The sequence below is a fragment of the Papio anubis genome, chromosome 15, assembly GCF_008728515.1.
Source record: "Papio anubis isolate 15944 chromosome 15, Panubis1.0, whole genome shotgun sequence".
Classification (NCBI taxonomy): Eukaryota; Metazoa; Chordata; class Mammalia; order Primates; family Cercopithecidae; genus Papio; species Papio anubis.
The window spans coordinates 91,736,133-91,753,529 of NC_044990.1; the positions used below are offsets into that span (position 1 = coordinate 91,736,133).

General features: G+C 56.3%; 1 protein-coding gene across 1 annotated transcript in view; it reads right to left on the reverse strand.

Moving 5' to 3' along the window:
- RASA3 (RAS p21 protein activator 3) overlaps nt 1-17,397 on the reverse strand; it is a 129,391-nt gene that overhangs the window by 42,300 nt on the left and 69,694 nt on the right. The window contains exons 4-5 of the mRNA XM_031655691.1: nt 8,299-8,393; nt 78-154 (exon numbers count right to left, since the gene is read on the reverse strand). Coding sequence (XP_031511551.1) covers nt 78-154; nt 8,299-8,393 — 172 coding nt within the window. The remainder of the gene's footprint in view (nt 1-77; nt 155-8,298; nt 8,394-17,397) is intronic.

The window sequence follows — 17,397 nt, forward strand, 5'->3', positions numbered from 1 at the left end:
TTGAAAACCCGTGTGCTCCTCGGGAGCCAGACGGGCCACTCGCTGTGTGCTCAGTCCCTGGTGAGGACGCGTCTTACCGTGTGGCGAGCTTGTGGCAGACAACCCCAGTGTCTGTGATGACCTCGCTCAGCCGCAGCTCCAGGTGCACTTTGCCCTGCAAGGCACGAGGACGGGGTGTCAGGGGCTGTGGCGCTCCCACAGGCCGCCAGGGCCGCGCAGCCCAGGGAAAGCCTAGCGGGCAAAGGGAGCAGGTGGTTCCGCCCCGCCGCCGCCAACAGGCACGTCTGGCCCCTCCACTCCACCCCCGGACGCAGGGTCCCAGCCGTGGTCTTCTTTCAGGAAAGCTGCCTGCCTGGCCGCTCAGCCGCATGTGGCTGCCCAGGCTCCCGGCTCTGCTGAGAGCAGGTCGCTGCCTCAGAAGTGAGGGGTCCAACCGTGTGGGAGATGGTCATTCGGTGAAGCAAAGACGCTGCAAAGACCCCAAAGACGCTGACACTGCAGCTGCTCACGTGTGTCCACTGGGGCAAAGCGGAGGGGAAGCACAGCTCTCTCCTGAGCCGGGGCCACCGCCTGCCTTTACCTCCCCGTGGGCAAGGCCGCATGGAAGCCCGCAGGAACCTCGGAGAGCTCACACAGAGAGCAAGGCTCACACGGAGGGCAAGGCTCACACAGAGAGCAAGGCTCACACAGAAAGCAAGGCTCATGGGGGCTTCCAGCAGAACAGACAGCAAGGCTAACCTGCGGGTCCACCTGTCTCTACAGATCCGTCTGTCTCTGCGTGCTGCTGTGTCTGTCCACCTGTGTGCACAGCTGTGGGTGTGTGTCCACCTATCTGTGAGTACGATTGTGTGTCTGCCTATGTGTGTGTGTGGTTTGTGTGTGTGGCTGTGTGTGTCCATCTGTATAAGCATGCTGTGGTGTGTGTGTGCCCATCTGTGTGTGTCCACTTGTCTGTGCATGCAACTGTGTGTGTCTATCTGTGGATACTGCTGTGTGTACATGTTCACCTGTGTGTGTGTCCACCTGTGTCCGTCTGTGCATTTGACTCTGTGTGTGTCCATCTGTGCTGTGTGTGTATGTGCAGCTGTGTGTCCTCCTGTGTGTGTGGCTGTGTCTACCTGGGTGTGTGCAACTGTGTGTGTGTCTGCCTATGCATATATGTGACTGTGTGTCCATCTGTGCTGCTGTGTGCACGTGTCCACCTGTGTATAGCTGTGTGTCCACCTGTGTGCAACTGTGTGTCCGTCTGTGTGTGTGGCTGTGTCCACCTGTGTGCATGTGACTGTGTGTCCACCTGTGTGTGCATGTGACTGTATCTGCTTGTGTGTACGTGTCCACCTGTGTGCAACTGTGTGCATGTTTGCCTGTGTGTGCATGCAGCTGTGTGTGTCTGCCTGTCTGTGCATGTGGCTATGTGTCTTTGTGTGCGTGCAACTATGTATGCATGTCCATCTGTGTGCACACGTCTGTGTGCATCTGCCTGTGTGTGCATGAAACTGTGTGTGTGTCTGCCTGTCAGTGTCCACCTGTGTGTGCGTTTGCCTGTGTGCGTGGCTATGTGTGTCCTTCTGTGCATGCAACTATGTGTGTGAGCAGCTGTGTGTGCATCTCCCTGTGTGTGCATGCACCTGTGTGTGTGTCTGCCTGTGTGTGTGTCTTCTTGTCTGTGTGTGTGGCTGTGCGCGTTTCCTTCTGTGTGTGCGTGCGACTGTGTGTGTCCACCTGTGTATGCGTGTTTGTTGACCTGTCTGTACATGCAACTGTGTGTGGATGTCTGCCAGTGTGTGCACCGCCTGTGTGTACATGTGACTGTGTCTGCCTGTGTGTGTGTGCGGCTGTGTGTGCCTATCTGTGCGTGCCACTGTCCCTGTATTTGCTCCAGCCTGAATGGCGCTGAATGGATGGAATGAACACAGACTCATCCATGCATCAGGAGCTCTGCCTGGCCCGGCCCTGAGCTCCTGCTCCTGAGGCTCCAGCAAGGCCAGGACCTGTTCCCCAGGGCTTGTCACTGCCTGTGGGAGGGCAGGAGGGACGGGCAGAATGCGTGGCACTAAGACGTGGATGGCAGAACCGACGGCAGCCCTGCAGTATGTGGCCTGGTGCAGAACCTCAGATGAAGCAGGGGCCTCGCTTAGGCCCCACCAACCTAAACGTTAAAAAACCTTAAAGTTCCTTCAAAAATCTTCCAGACACCTAGCCCGCCTTGAGAGGTAAATCACCTAATAAGAAAAATAAATAATAAAATAATACCCAAAAAATTAGTCAAGAGATATTTATTCCCTATACAAGTTAAAAATAGCATCTTCACATATGCCACTAAGCTGTTTTTCAAAAACCCAGACCCTCAGCAAACAGATCTACTAACACAGACCACAAATGCAGGGGGGATCACAGACCCGAACCCCAAATGCCGGGCTCTGTTCTGTGGCTGTCCACGGGTTAAAGCAGTGCCCTGAACACCAAAAGACAGGAGGAAGTGCCTGGCCCAAGAGTAACTGAGAACCCACCGCTTCATCCCGTTCTCAAATGCCGGGCGCAAACTCCCTCAGGACAGAAGTGTTCAGATTAGAAAGAGGCTGCGCAGACAGAGGCAGCTCGATTCCTGTTAGGGAGCTTCAGGAAGAGTCACGCCGCATCGGGGGTCGTGGTCCCCAGCAGCAGGTTGCGGCCCCCATGTGCTCTCCCGGGTCCTGGCAGCAGGCTGTGCGGCCCCGTGTGCTCTCCCGGGTCCTGGCAGCAGGCTGTGCGGCCCCTGTGTGCTCTGCTGGCTCCTGGCAGCAGGCTGTGCGGCCCCCGTGTGCTCTCCCGGGTCCTGGCAGCAGGCTGTGCGGCCCCCGTGTGCTCTTCCGGGTCCTGGCCAGGTCCAGGGGCACCTGGCTGGGCACCATCAGGTCCTGAGGCTGCTCCTGTTCCTGCAGTGTGAATCCCTCCCGACCGGCTGGCTTGTGCGCTTCCGTCTTGTGCTGATTCGGGAGTGGGAACAAACAAGATCCACCCCCGGAAGGCCCTTTCTCCGGCCAGAAAAGTCGCTGAGTAAATCTGCAGGTGCCAGCGCAGGCTGGAGAATCCCAGAACGTTTAGAGGTTAAACGACACAGTTCTAAATAACACACAAATTGGAGAACACAGGACACATTTTAAAATGTTCTGGAATAAACAGAAATGAAAGTGTTACTCATCAAAATCAGTGGGACGCAGCGGGAGCCGTGCTCAGGGTTTGACAGAATCTGGAGTACCGGCCGCACAGACTAGAGCAGAAGGGAGATCCGAACCCTGACCTGAGCTCAGGGCTGGGAGACTGAGGAAAATGAGCAAACTAAACCCAGAGCCCAAGAACAGAAACCAGAAGTCAGATCAGAAACCAACAGAGAAAAATCAAAGCCAAAGGCAAATTCCTTGAGAGATCAATAAAATTAATAAACCTCTAACCAGGCTACCAAGAGCAAAGGGAAAAGGCACAAATTCCCACAGGAAAGGAACGAGAGGACCTGGCTGCCAACCCCGGCACCTGCCTAGACGCTGCACTGAGGTCCCTGGCACTGCACTCCTGCGAACTCACAGACGTAGCAAAGGGGCCCAGCGTCCACCACGGCTGAGCTCCTGACAACGTGTGGCTGCAGTGTCACCCGGTGTCACCCATGGGGCCCTGGGCGGGGGCTACTGAGGGGTGTATGGAAACTCCGTACTCCGCTCAGTTTCCCTGTGAACACAGAACTGCCCCCAAAACAGAGTTAATTTTTAAAAAGCAGCCAGTGGTCCCCATCCATCTTTCTCAGGAAGGCCTTCCCCAGGGAGAGAGCAGTGCGCGGGGCCAGGTCAGGGTCCTGGCCCCCCCAACCGGCTGCTGCATCCCCAGCTGGGCGGGCAGTGGCCCAGAAGGCAGCCAGGACAGAGGCGCCTTGGATGCAGGGCTGTTCCACGCCGGCTGCAGAGAGGAGACAAAGTCAGCGGGCAGGTGAGAGGGGACACAGAGGCCACGAGGAAGGAAGCCTAGCCTTGGCCCTCTCCTCCTGCAACCCTGGAGAAACGTAAAAGCTTGGCCCTGGATGACACAGTGACTTTGTTTGCTCTGAAAATCCTTCCAAGAGGACTGTCTGCTGCACAAACACAAAATTCCCAGAGGCTGTAGCAGGAGGCTGGAATCTCTACCCCAGTCTCTGATTTCATGGTGCAACTGGAAGGCTCCAAGGGGGAAAACACGCAGGTGTCTCTCGGGCGGACAGCGGACCTGGGGGTTTGCTGTGATCCCTCGCAGGGGCGTGCTATTTCCTGAATACGTCACAGATGCACTTGAATGCCCGGCTTATAAAGGAGCTCAGTGACCCCCCAGGCGCCCAGATCACTGCGATGCCTCGCTGTCACAGGCAGTGCCCCCGCTGGCATCTGACGCTGACACTGCCCTGCGTCAGGGGAGGGTCAGAGAGCACAACGCTGCATCATAAAGTGATTTAACGAAGACTTTCCAACAGTGTCCGTTCCAGAAGGAAGCAAGAAAGGTTTAATTGTGTTTCCCCCACTTCTGCGACGCACTCACTGGCCTCCCCCGTGGGCCGCGTCTGTGACACTTACTGTCCGGCCACGGGACGTTTCCTGGGAATCAGAGCGGAGGGACTCAAGGAGCCGCACTGCCACCCCCCTGCCTTCCTGAAAACGGTCTCTGTGACATCTTACGATAAAATGGCGGCCCTGAGACTGGAGCTGCTGCTTCTTCTTCTTTTGAGATGGAGTTTCACTCTTGTTGCCCAGGCTGGAGTGTGGGGGAACAATCTTGGCTCACTGCATCCTCCGCCTCCTGGGTTCAAGCGATTCTTCTGCCTCAGTCTCCTGAGTAGCTGGGACTACAGGCGCCCACCACCACGCCCGGCTAATTTTGTATTTTCAATAGAGACGGGGTTTCACCATGTTGGTCAGGCTGGTCTCAAACTCCCGACCTCAGGTGATCCACCCGCCTTGGCCTCCCAAAGTACTGGGATTACAGGCATAAGCCACCAAGCCCAGCCTGGAGTTGAGGTTTTAAAGGTTGGCTGGAGTCCAGCAGGGATGCTGCTCCCTGTCACGGCCACATTTTGGGCGGCGTTGTGGCTGACTGCGTCAGTGAAGCGAGCAGGGCAGCACCCGCCCGGGTCCAGTGGGCGTCGGAGAGCACTGACCCTGCCTCCTGCCCTTTAGACAACAGCTCACATTTGCCTTCCATAGAGCGCAAATTCCCGGGAGACTGACACCACTCAGTCCAGGATCCTCACGTTCCGGACAGTGAGAGGCAGGCTTGGAGGACGCCGGGCTTGGCCCTGGGCACGCCAGCCGCCTCGGGCGTTAATTATGAGAGTCTACCAGCCGTGAGATCAGCCGGTGGCATTCTTATTTACAGCTTCGTGGAGATGAAATGTCTGAGTCCTAATTGGTGTTGCACAGTCTCCCCTGTGATGACTGTCACAACAGCCCATCGACAGGCGACCGGACCAAAGCACACGCTTCGCACCTCGGATCATTCCTCAGCCTCAGAAGGAAGGAGGTTCCGATACCACAAGCGACCTGGAGGACGTCGTGCGGAGCGACATCAGCCTCAGGAAGACCAGCAGGGCAGAGCTGACTGCCATGAGCCATGGGGAGTGGCCCGCATCAGAGACAGAGTGCAATGGGGCTGCCGGGGGGCAGGAGGGATGGAAGCGTGTGAATAAACCTCTAGCCAGGGGACAGAGGGGACAGAGGTTCCGCTTTGCAAGATGAAAGGAGCTCTAGAGATGGGTGGTGGTGATGGTTGTACAATATTATGAATACATTTAATACTGTGCCACTGCATTGGACATTTTAAATGGTTAAAATGGTAAATCTCATGATGTCTCTATTTTACCACATAAAAAACTGGAAAAAATAGCATAGAATACACACAGAGAGACACACACACAGAAGCATGTGCCTGTGAACTGGTGAAATCTGGGTAACGTCCGTGGATGGCAAAAATGTGGGCATCCTGGTTGCTGTTGCACCAGCTGCACAGGGCGGTGCCTGGGGAAGCCGGGAGAAGGGAGCACGGCCTTCCGTTTTCAGGGCAAGGAGGGGATTCGCCCCTCGCCACTCCTGTGTACTGTTTTGGTGTCTTCCTCTAAATCTGTAACCATTTCAAAATTAAATCAATCTAGGCCGGGCGCGGTGGCTCAAGCCTGTAATCCCAGCACTTTGGGAGGCCGAGATGGGCGGATCACGAGGTCAGGAGATCGAGACCATCCTGGCCAACACGGTGAAACCCCGTCTCTACTAAAAATACAAAAAAAACTAGCCGGGCGCGGTGGCGGCGCCTGTGGTCCCAGCTACTCGGGAGGCTGAGGCAGGAGAATGGCGTAAACCCGGGAGGCGGAGCTTGCAGTGAGCTGAGATCGTGCCACTGCACCCCAGCCTGGGCGGCAGAGCAAGACTCCGTCTCAAAAAAAAAAAAAAAAAATTAAATCAATCTAAAAAAAAGGCAAGAAAGAGGACAAGCTACACCTGCCAAAAAAAACAAACTTGAATCTGAGGAAAACGATAAGGCTGCACTCTGCCTGCGGCTCAGAGACCCCAGCGACGCGGGTATCCCAGAATAGAAGTGCCGGGAACACGCAGGCGGGAGCGGCCCGGTCAGCAAGCCCCGCCTCCTCCCGGGCAGCACGTGGGAAGCCCCGCCTTTCTGCTGGGACGCCAGGGTCCGCTGAGCAGCGCGCTGGGGCCCTTGTGCTCTGGGGCTGCGAGGACAGTCATTAGTTCTGCAGTAATCACAGCGTCCTTCACTTTCCACAGCACGTGTGGGTTCCCCAGCCAGCGCTTTCCTAGGAAGCGGAGTTAATTAAGTGTGAAGCACAATTAGCACAGGTCCCTTAGGACAGGGCCATTCCCAGGGCCTCTTGGCTCCACTCCTTCATTTCCGTCCAGGGCCTCACCCCGTCCCCCTGGCTGGGCTCACCGTCAACTTCATGAATGAACCCTTTGCTGGCCATGGGAGTGTGCCCAACCCGTGATCTCGGCAGATGGCAACCTTGACCCAGTGAAGCGCAGAGGACGAGGGCTCCCGGGGAAAAAGGGTTCCTGGGGGACGAGGGTTCCCACAGGACACCAGGCCATCCAGTCCCCTGGCCCAAATCTGCCCTGGACCTGTGGGCACGGAGCCTCCATCTGACCCACCCAGTTGCCCCTGCTGAAGTCTCAGGCAAAGTTCTCACAAGGAACCTATTTTGGGGATTTGTCCCAGATGCCAGCCTCCAGGTGTGAAAATAACAGTCACCACCACCACTTTACAATGTGCCAGTCGCCATCGAGTGGCACACACGCCATTCCAGCCCACTTCACAAACCCACCCAGATGGGGAAACTGAGGCTTGCAGAGAAGCAATCCGATGAGGGAGCTGGCTCCAAGCCCGGCGGCCTGTGCTGGGACTCTGCACTCAGACACACACTGAGGTCCCAGCCAAGGACCCACCCAGGAAGCCCTCCCAGGTTCCAGGGTCACTGCGCTTCACGCTACACTCAGACACACACTGAGGTCCCAGCCAAGGACCCACCCAGGAAGCCCTCCCAGGTTCCAGGGTCAGGCCACAGTGCCTCTTGCTTGTAGTCTTTGCAGCTGCTCCATGTCATGGACCAGGGCTCAGGGTGACCCCACAGGAGCTCGTGCAGGTTTGGGCTGGGCAGACTGACCCCCACTACTCCCTCTCTTACAAGCAAGCCTGGAGCAGCTGTTGCTGGGCAGCTGGGCACCGTGCGACCGTAGCCGCCGTGAACACAAGGGTCTGGGACGTGGGTCCCAGCACTGGAGCCCCTGGTCTTGCATGGGGAGGTGGGACAAGCTCCTCCCACTGGACAGGGCCGGGGCCAGCGCCAGTCGGCACACAGTCCCAGCAAGGCGGGATGAGCCCCTGGCCACTTCCGACAATGGACACTCGGGAGACCAGCACGTTCTTTCAGCTGAGACCCTTCTTGGTGCCGAGTGCCAGGGAGCAGCCCATCCAGGCAACTGTGGGGAAGCGAGGGTCCCTGCGGGCTAACCTTGACTCGGCCCTTCCCCACGCGTGTTCTCTTGGCCCTCAATTACGTGTGCCTGTCCTTTCCCACCATGTTGGTTTTTACGGCTGCCTCAGTTGTGCATGACAAAGGAAAACCCAAAATCCCTGCGCAGAGCCCGGGCGCACTCCGAGCACAAGCCGGCTCATCGTTATTCCCGTCGAGGCTGAAGCCTGACCTATGCCTTCAGCCACAGTCAGAGCCGTGCGCGTCTCGAGGCCCCACGGCGTCCCGGGGCTCGGTTTCCGGGGCTGTGCCGAGGGTCTCACCTGCACCTCCGAGTCGGCGTCCACGTGCTGCAGCTGGAACCAGGTGTCCCTGTTGTGGTACTTCTGCAAGTCCTCCTTCTGGATGGCCACCTTCCCTGCAACACAAGCAGAGGAGACTTCACCACAGGCACAGGCCCCAGAGCCAGGGCACCTGCGAGCAGAAGCCAGCCCAGCATCACTGCAGCTCATTTCCAACAGCTTAATTCAGAATGGGGCACTGGCTGGGCGCAGGGCTCATGCCTGGAATCCCCACGCTTGGGAAGCCCAGGGGGAGGGTCGCGTGAGACCAGCCTGGGCGATATGGTGAAAACTTCTCTACAAAACAAAAAGAATGAGCCGGGCATGGTGGTACCGTATCTCTAAAAATTGATACTAAAAAGTCAAAATAATTAGGTGCAGGGGTAAGTCTACGCCATCTCCCTTCCAGTAAGGCGTTTGGGAGGCTTCGCTGGGAAGACGCGAACGTCCACTCCATCGGCAATGCGCACCTCACTCTCACTGTGGTCTGTGGCCAGTTCTCATGGCGGGAGGCTCACCGGAGCTTGCTGGGTGCACAAGAGCCCTGTTCTCACAAATGAACACCTCATGCCTCACACACCACCAAGGCAGCGGCATCACGCCTCTAGAGAGACACGTGTGCACCTGTGCGAGCCACAGCTTGAAACACACGTGTGCCTAGAGTTAGCTTGCGTGTGTGAACATGCACACATGTGTGCATGCATGTGGGTGCTCGGGTTATTCGCAGGAAGAACTGACAGCTAGAATGAGTTGCCACCTTCCCACACGACATGGCTTGGTCTGAATCCATGCCTCTAAAGTGTAATCTTTGAGCCGCCTTCTGGGACCCCTGGAGAGCCCGAAAGTGTAGATTTCTGGCCTTCTCCAGACGGAGAACAGAAGCTCTGGTGTGGGCCGGAGTCTGCACCACCACAGGTCCCTGGGCACTTCTGTGGGCCCCAAAGTCGGGGGACATCCACTCTAAACTATTTCCTGTGCCTTAAACAGGCTTACTACTTTGGAGCTAGACTTCCAATGAAAATACATACCAGAATATATTTGTACAATATACATTTACCTAGTATGGATTTATATGTGTAAACTGGCATTTGTAACCATTATTATCTGCTCATACGTTCACCTCATTCCAGAAACATTCACATGGTGGGGTAAACGCATGCTCATCCCATCCCTGGCAGGACAGGGCTTGTCAGGCACTGGGCACTGAGCCGTCTTCCATCCTGCGTCCCCTCGCAGCACCACCACGTCAACCCTGCCACTGGCCTCCGCGCACTGCGGACCACTCCACCCACCACGGCGAGCACCACGCAGCACGTGCACCTCTGGCGACAGACGCACGTGAATTCCCAGGGAGTCGCACACACGTGACGTCTGAGCCCATCGCAGAGCACACACGAGAGCAGGAGTGAGGAAGGAAATGTTGGCAGACCCCTCGCGTCTTCGTTCTGCACCCAGAAACACACACATCCTCCTTAAGGATCCTGGTCCAGTCACCGAAGCGAGAAACTCTGGGTCCTGGCAGACCCCGGTTCCACCGCAGCATCCCCAGCTGCAGGGTCTGAGCACACTGTGCACAACCCAGGCTCCAGGGAGAGGCCTGGGCCTCCTACCCAGCCACCCTGCCTCGCACCAGGACAGCAGAGCCCAGTCCGGTTCTCTCCTCCAAGTAAGATCCTTTTATATTTCCGCGTCTCAAAAAGCCTCCGCAGACTCCCATCGAACAACCCCGGCCTGGCATCTGACAGTCTCACGCTTTGGCCTGACTCGCTGTCCAGCCTCAGTAAATTCGGGAACACTCCACCGCCAGCCTCTCACAGGTGCCATCTCAGTCAGTCCTGCGGTGACCCTGGAGGGGCAGGTCCCACTCTGCACACCCCAGAGACAAGCAGGCTGGGGCTGCAGGGAGACGGAGCTTGCGTCCCCGCCTTCCTGCCAGCGTTCCTTCCTCCATTAGCGTCCCCACTCTTCGAGGTCTCAGGACGCATCTTCCCTCAGGAGCTCCTCTGCCCCACGGGCTCAAGCGAGCGAGACCTCTCAGCCTGACCGGTCCGTTCCGTGACTGATCTCAGAGCCCGTGGGCCTTGGCTGCCAGGCTCCTCCCTTGTCTGCGAACTCGGAGGGTCTGAGACATGCCCAGCTCAGCACCAGCTCCAGACCCTGTGGGACAGTCCAGGGTTGGCCACATGATGGGGGCACCACGTGGCCACAGGACATGGTGGGAGGTGCGGAAGGTGGAAAGAGGCACAAAGACGCTTTCCAAGTGCCCAAAGGACAGACGTGGAATCAGCACAGTTTGCCTCCAGTGCCGCTGACCCCTGCCATGCACCTCAGCACCTTCATCTCGTGTCCTCAGGGGAGCCGGCTGCAGCTCATACTGTCCACTCTGCAAAGCAAAGCAGCCCTGGGAACAGCCCTGGAGGAAGCCCCTTCCCAGCTCTGGGACCCCCGCTCACAGCCAGGGCCGGAGCCCATTCCCAGCAAACTACAGCTCCAGGATCCTCATTCACAGCCAGGGCCGGAGCCCCCTTCCCAGCAACCATAGCCTGACCTCACACGGCCAGAGCCGAGCCCTCCCAGCAAACTACAGTCTGGATCCTCATTCACAGCCAGGGCCGAGCCCTTCCCAGCAAACTACAGCCTGGGACTCCCCGGCCACGGGGTTGTAGGCCGGAGCCCCTTCCCAGCAAACTACAGCCCGGACCACGTTGTGGGCCGCCAGTTCCACAGCCTCCCGCACATAGATACAGCACACAGACACTCGTGGGTTCGTATGATCAGCCTCGTGACCTCGTCGGCTCAGCTCTTGACACATAGACTCACACAGACCATCTGGAGCTGCACAGGATGCTGACACCACTGAGGGCAGGCGAGAGCCAAGGCAAGAACGAAGGGGACCGGGGCAGAAAACAGGCCCCAGCACACGTGGGAGAAGGAGCACCAGGGAGACTCAGAGAGAAACCCAGTGACACACACACTCCGTGGACTCCCTCCAACGGCCTCTAATGGTGCAGACCACGAGGTTGGACGACAGCCAGGACACCTCCTCCTGGCCCGCTGCGTCCCCCGCCCTCCCACCAGCAGCCCTGGGCGGGCGCCTTTGACTTTCCTACACCCCCCCCCCTCCCAGCCCCCCCGCCCTCCCACCTTTGACTTCAAGGGTCCCAAGTGGGGCTCTGTCCTCTCCTCTGATGACGGCTGCGTGGCTCTTGCCAAACCTCCCCTTTCCCCCACAATGCAAACCTCAGTTTTGAGTCTCACAGGAATAAAGCCACATGAAAGCAAACACTTCTTAAAACTGAGTTGGGCAATATATTTCAGTGAAAAGGGAAAAATCTTCAGACTCCAAGACTCCTTCAGCTGGACAGGAGGGTCAGTTTTGAAGTCAGAAGTTTTAAATACTTGCAATGTCACTGTGTCTTCACGTTTTTATGAGCTGAAACTGGGACAGGAGAAGTCACATATTTACGTGGATAAGGATCTTGTAACTGGCAGATGATTACAAGTCTTTATTTTTAGAAGTACTTCACTTAATGTTTTAATAGGTAACAGAAACAGAACAAAATCCACAATATTCAAAAGGATTTAAAATGCCTTCAAGACGGGATCCCTCCCCCGCCCCTCCTTCCCGATGTGGGGTCACTTCTGTCACCAGCCCCCAACCTCTCCTTCGAGAAGCCAGCCACGTTCAACAACGGGGACATGGGGACGTCTGAAGCATGCGAGTTCCTATCTCCAGACGCTGACCTGAGAGAACGCCTGATCCGAAGGCCACGGCGTCCACTGAAATTTCTCTGATGTGCCCAATCCATAGGGCTGTCCCCACCTATGTGAGTCACACCAAAAAGCTGACCGAACACTCTGGGCCTCCCTTTCTCGCTTGGGCAAAGGCGGCGGCCTTCTCACCACGGGAGGTGGGAAGGGTCACTTTCTTCTGCTGCATCTGTGCTGGCCAGGCCCATTCAGAAAGGAGGAGCCCCGGGTCTGGAGGGCATCAGAAAAAGGGGAAACAGCCACAGGACACCACTCAGCGAGAGCCGCCGAGACGGGGAGCGTGGCCCAGACGGGGAGCGCGGTGGAGACGGAGACGGGGAGCGCGGCCCAGACGGGGAGCAGCGCGGCCGAGACGGGGAGCGCGGCTGAGACGCACGCGCCTCGCTCTGACCCCACCTGTGTCCCAGCCGGGGCCACGAGGAAAAACAAAGGCCATACGGATCCCAAAGGAAGAAAGAAAAACCTTTATTCATAGAATGTACAAAAAAAATCTACAAGCAAAGCTAATAGAACTAGTGGTGTGTTTAGCAAGAACAGAGAATACAGAGTCAGTAGGGAGGCGTCAATGACCATGAAAATTAAACAAAAAAAGCACCATTCACAAAATTATGTTTTTAGGTTTGTGCTTTTGGTGGACTACCTGAGAAATCTTTGACCACTCCATTAAACACATAAAACACAGAGAAATAAATGTTTTAAATGTGCAAAATGTGTAGGTTGAAAACACGTCACAAAACACGGACGAGAGAAATTGCACAGACTCAGGCATGTGGAAAAATATACCATGTCCATGGCTTTGAAGACTCAATTTTGTTAAGATATTAATTCTCCCCGAATTATAGATCAATGTAATCCCAGTCAAAATTCCTGTGGGACTCTTTTGGAAATTGAGAAGCTCATTCAAAAATACATACGGCAATTCAGAGGATCCAGAATAGCAAAACAAGTTTAAGAACAAATTTGAGGACCTTACACTACGACGTAAGACCTGCTATGAAGCCACAGTGATCAAGACGCTGGCACTGGCATGAGGACGGGGGAGCACACCTATGGCGCAGGGCTTGGGGCTTAGCCTCAGAGGGTCTCCAGCTTCACTCAGGAAAGAATTCGAGAATGAGGTGGTGGTGGAAGAAAACAGTTATAGAGGCGGCAGTGTGATAGCTCTGAAACCGCTCCCGCAGAGCAGGGCTCCCCACAGGCGGGGTGCTGAGGGTGGCAGCTCTGGGCAGTCCTGCGGTCTCGTTTATGCTCGCTTTCAACTATGTGTCAATTAAGGGACAGATTGTGCAGACACTTCTAGAAAAAGGGTGGCAACTTCCGAGTCACGGGGTTGTTCCTCTGGAAAGGGGTGGTAACCTCCAGACCTTGCCATGGCGATGGTAAGCCAACACGGCGCACTGGCGGGCGTGTCCGATGGAAAGCTCCTTCCACCCGTCCCTGTCTTAGCTAGTCCTCAATTTGGTCCGGTGTCCGAGCCCTGCCTCCAGAGTCCAGTCCTGCCTCCTACCTCAGACGAAACAGAATACAGAGGCCACAAACAGACCCACGCAATGTGGCCAACGAAGCCGGAAATGTGCCAAAGTCATCAACGGAGGAACGGTCGCCTTTTCAACCAAGGATGCCGGAACGAACGGATGTCTACATGGAAAACACGGAATCCCGACGCTTTTCTTTGTGCCATAAGTGATAACTAGCTTGAAACAGATCATGGAACTAAATGTAAACGCTGCAAGCACACGCTTTCCGGGAGAAAACTGCCACAACTGTGGGATAGGCAAGACTTTCTTAGACATGACACCACAGGTACAAATCATACAAGAAAAAAATGTGATAAAAACCATCAAAATTTAAAACTTCTGTTCTTCAAAGACAATGCTAAGAAAATGAAATACAAGCCACAAACAGGAAGAAAATATTTGCAAAGCACTCTTGTGATGGACTCGTATCCGGAATACACGGAACTCTAAAAAATAACAAGAAAACAACCCAATTAAAAGGGCAAAAGATTTGAACAATTTACCAAAGAAGGAATAGAGCAGCCACTAAGCCCATGAAAAGTCCTCAACGCCGCTGTTCACGGACACGTAATCAAAACCACAGTGAGACAGTGCACACCTATGGGAGTAGAAACGTTAACTAGAGAATAAAAACTCAGACCTCAGGGCCGAGCAGGATACAAACACCTGCTGCTCTCACCCGCTGCTGGAGAGAAGGCGGACTGGGCGGCCACCTGGAGACACGGTTGGGTAGTTTCTAATGAAAGTAAACACACACCCTACAGTGGGCCCAGCAACCTCACTCCCACGTATTTATCTCAGAGTAAGAAACAGAAACATTCTCCACATAAAGACCTATCCAAGAATGCGTACGGTGACTTTATTCATAATCCCTGAGGATTAGACACAATCCAGCCAGTGGATGAAGCCACTGAGGTGCGTCTGTATGATGGAAACCCACGGGCAGTGGGAGGGGGCGACCTGGCTCACAGCCACACAGCGCAGGACCAGCGTGGTGGCAGAGGGCACGATCCCTCCAGGGTGTGACTCACGTGGCCTCCTGGAAAAGGCAAAACGGTGGGAACAGGCCCCAGAGCAGTGGCTGCCAGGGGCTGTGGGCCAGGGCAGGAAATCCAGCCCGAAGGAGCGTTCTGGGCTGTGGGAACATATCTCAGCTGTGGTGATATCTACACACCTGCATACGCTGCTGAAGGCTACACCTAAACACTGAACTTCACCTTATGTCAGTTGCAGACCACCTGATTTATACGCAAAGAAGGGAGGTCTCAGCAGGGCGCAGTGGCTCCTGCCTGTAATCCCAGCACTTTGGGAGGCCAAGGTGGGCGGATCATGAGGGCAGGAGATCCCGACCATCCTGGCTAACACGGTGAAACCCCGTCTCTACTAAAAATACAAAAAATTAGCCGGGCGTGGTTGCAGGCGCCTGTAATTCCAGCTACTGGGGAGGCTGAGGCAGGAGAATGGCGTGAACCCGGGAGGCGGAGCTTGCAGTGAGCCGAGATTGCACCACTGCACTCCAGCCTGGGCGACAGAGCGAGACTCCCTCTCAAAAGAAGAAGAAGAAATGAATGGAGGTCTCACTGCACCCCCACCCCATTGGGAAGCCTCAGAGAGGCTCTAGGGGCTGGAGGGGCAAATGGAGGGGGACGTGGAGCTACCAGAGCCGCCCCGAGGAAGGTGGAGGCCTAGCGGGAAGAGGAGGGAGGCCCAGGATGGGGGGCGGAGACCCCGATGCTCCTGACTGACAGCAGTGAGCCAGGCCCGGGGCATTTCCCGGTTCTCGCATCTGCTGGGAGCCACAGTTTCTGGTCTGTGCTCCGTGGTGCAGCGCCCGGCAGCCGAGCCCACGCAGAGGCCGCCTCCCTGCGCCCGGAAGCCTGAAGGCACCTGCGCCCCGGTGTCCCGCAGGCCGCGGCCCTGCGGCTGGGAGCCCGGCTTGACTGACAGTTGCCACCGGCAGCAGCGCTGTGGGCCGCGGACCGGGGACAGAGAAGGCCGGTCACGCCGCCCAGGGCCGGCCCACGCCGGACACTTCTTCCCTCTGCTCCTGCTGACCCTGGGAGGCTTCTGACCTGCAGGAGCCGACTGCAGCCGGTGGAGGGGCGGGGTGGGCGGGGCAGGGCTGAGGGCGGGGCTTGATTTCCCCGAGTCTCCCGGGCGGCTTCTGCTGCCTTTATCGGTTTGAGTCGCCACCGCCCTCCCCCTCCAGGCTAAAGATGCCCTCCCGGCCCCAACCCACACCCCCGACCCCATAGGAGTGCGTCCCCACCTGCCAGTGCACCCCTCACTCCTGGACCTGAACTTGCAACTGAGCACAGCTGTGGCCGCCCCAAGGAAACTCGCTGGCAGGTGGGGTTTCCTCAGGGCGTGGGCAGCTGCTAGAAACAAGAGAACCAGGAGAACCACGCAGCCAGGAAGCCAGTGGCCACCGCGCACTTCCACCCAGAAGCGCATTCCCCAGAACCTGGTGTTTCATGCCCAGTAACAACCTAACTACCATCATAACGATAAATCGTTACCGGAGATCCAGCCATCCATCCATTTTCATGGCTGTAAACGCCATAGTGAAACATCTAAGTCCAGTCACCATAACCGTAAAGCCACCAAGAACTGCTAGCAGATGACGTCAACAGAACGATTAATAAACATCTTATTTGGTTATTTTCAGAGCACATGACTCTGGAACTAACTTGATCAGTTTCTCTTATTAAAATGTGCAAAAAATTTTTTAAATTTCTTTTTCCTTAGGGTTATCACTCAAAAAATGTCTCATACACCTTCGAGAATGAATCAAGTCCCTGTGGATTCTCGCACATAAACTGAGCTGGTGATGAGGCCTGACACGTGGTGCCCAGCACAGGCTGAGCCCCGCCAGATACACCATTAGCCTCGGCTGAATAATCTGGATTCCACATCTCCCTTTCTTCCGGGAAAGCCCTTGGAGGCCCCTGGCAGTTGCTGAGAACACGGGAGCGAGACACGGGCATGCAGGACTATGGGCTCTGGGAAGCTCCGTCCGGTGGACACAGCACAACAGGCAGAAGAACCACAACCAACGAGGGTGGCAGGGGAGGCAGGCCACGGAGGGCAGCTGCAGGGTCAGAGGCCGTCTCCTGCAGCAGGCCCCAGTCCCGGAGGCGGGCATGGCAGGATGTGGGGATGGAGGAGGAGGTGCCTGAGGGGCGGGGTGCAGAGCAGCTGCACCTGGAGGCAAGAGGGAGAACTGCCAGCCACTAGCCCTGGAGCCGATGCCCTGGTCAGAGGGAGAGAGGAAGAGGGAACCCTTCCTCAGCGCCCAAACAGCTTGAACGCGACTCGAAGCTATGGGCGTGAACCTGAGGGCCTCCCAGGCAGACACTGAGCAGTGGGGTGCAGGGGTCATGCTGGACCCTCAAGACCATCTCACCAACAACGCTACACGAGGCCCAGCACAGCAAGACCCTGAAGGAGGCCAGGTGCCCACCGCACTCAGGAGCACAAACACCTTCTGCAATCGCATTTCAGGGCCAGGGTGTCTGCTGCGGAAGCACCCGGCACAGCGTTCCTGCTCAGAATGAAGTCAAATGTCAATTATCTGAGATCCATGCGACCCATTCCATGTATTTTATAACCAACTCTGGAGACTTCTATGAAAAGCACAGCAGTTTCTAAGAATAATCATTTGGGTACAGCGAATAACAGTCCCAAAAATGTCCAGGTCCTGACCCATGCAATGGTGAAGGGGCACAGGCCTTATCAATGCCAGGTGAGGGTCTGCCCAGCCCCAAGGGCCTCTGGGGTCACAGCTGCCACC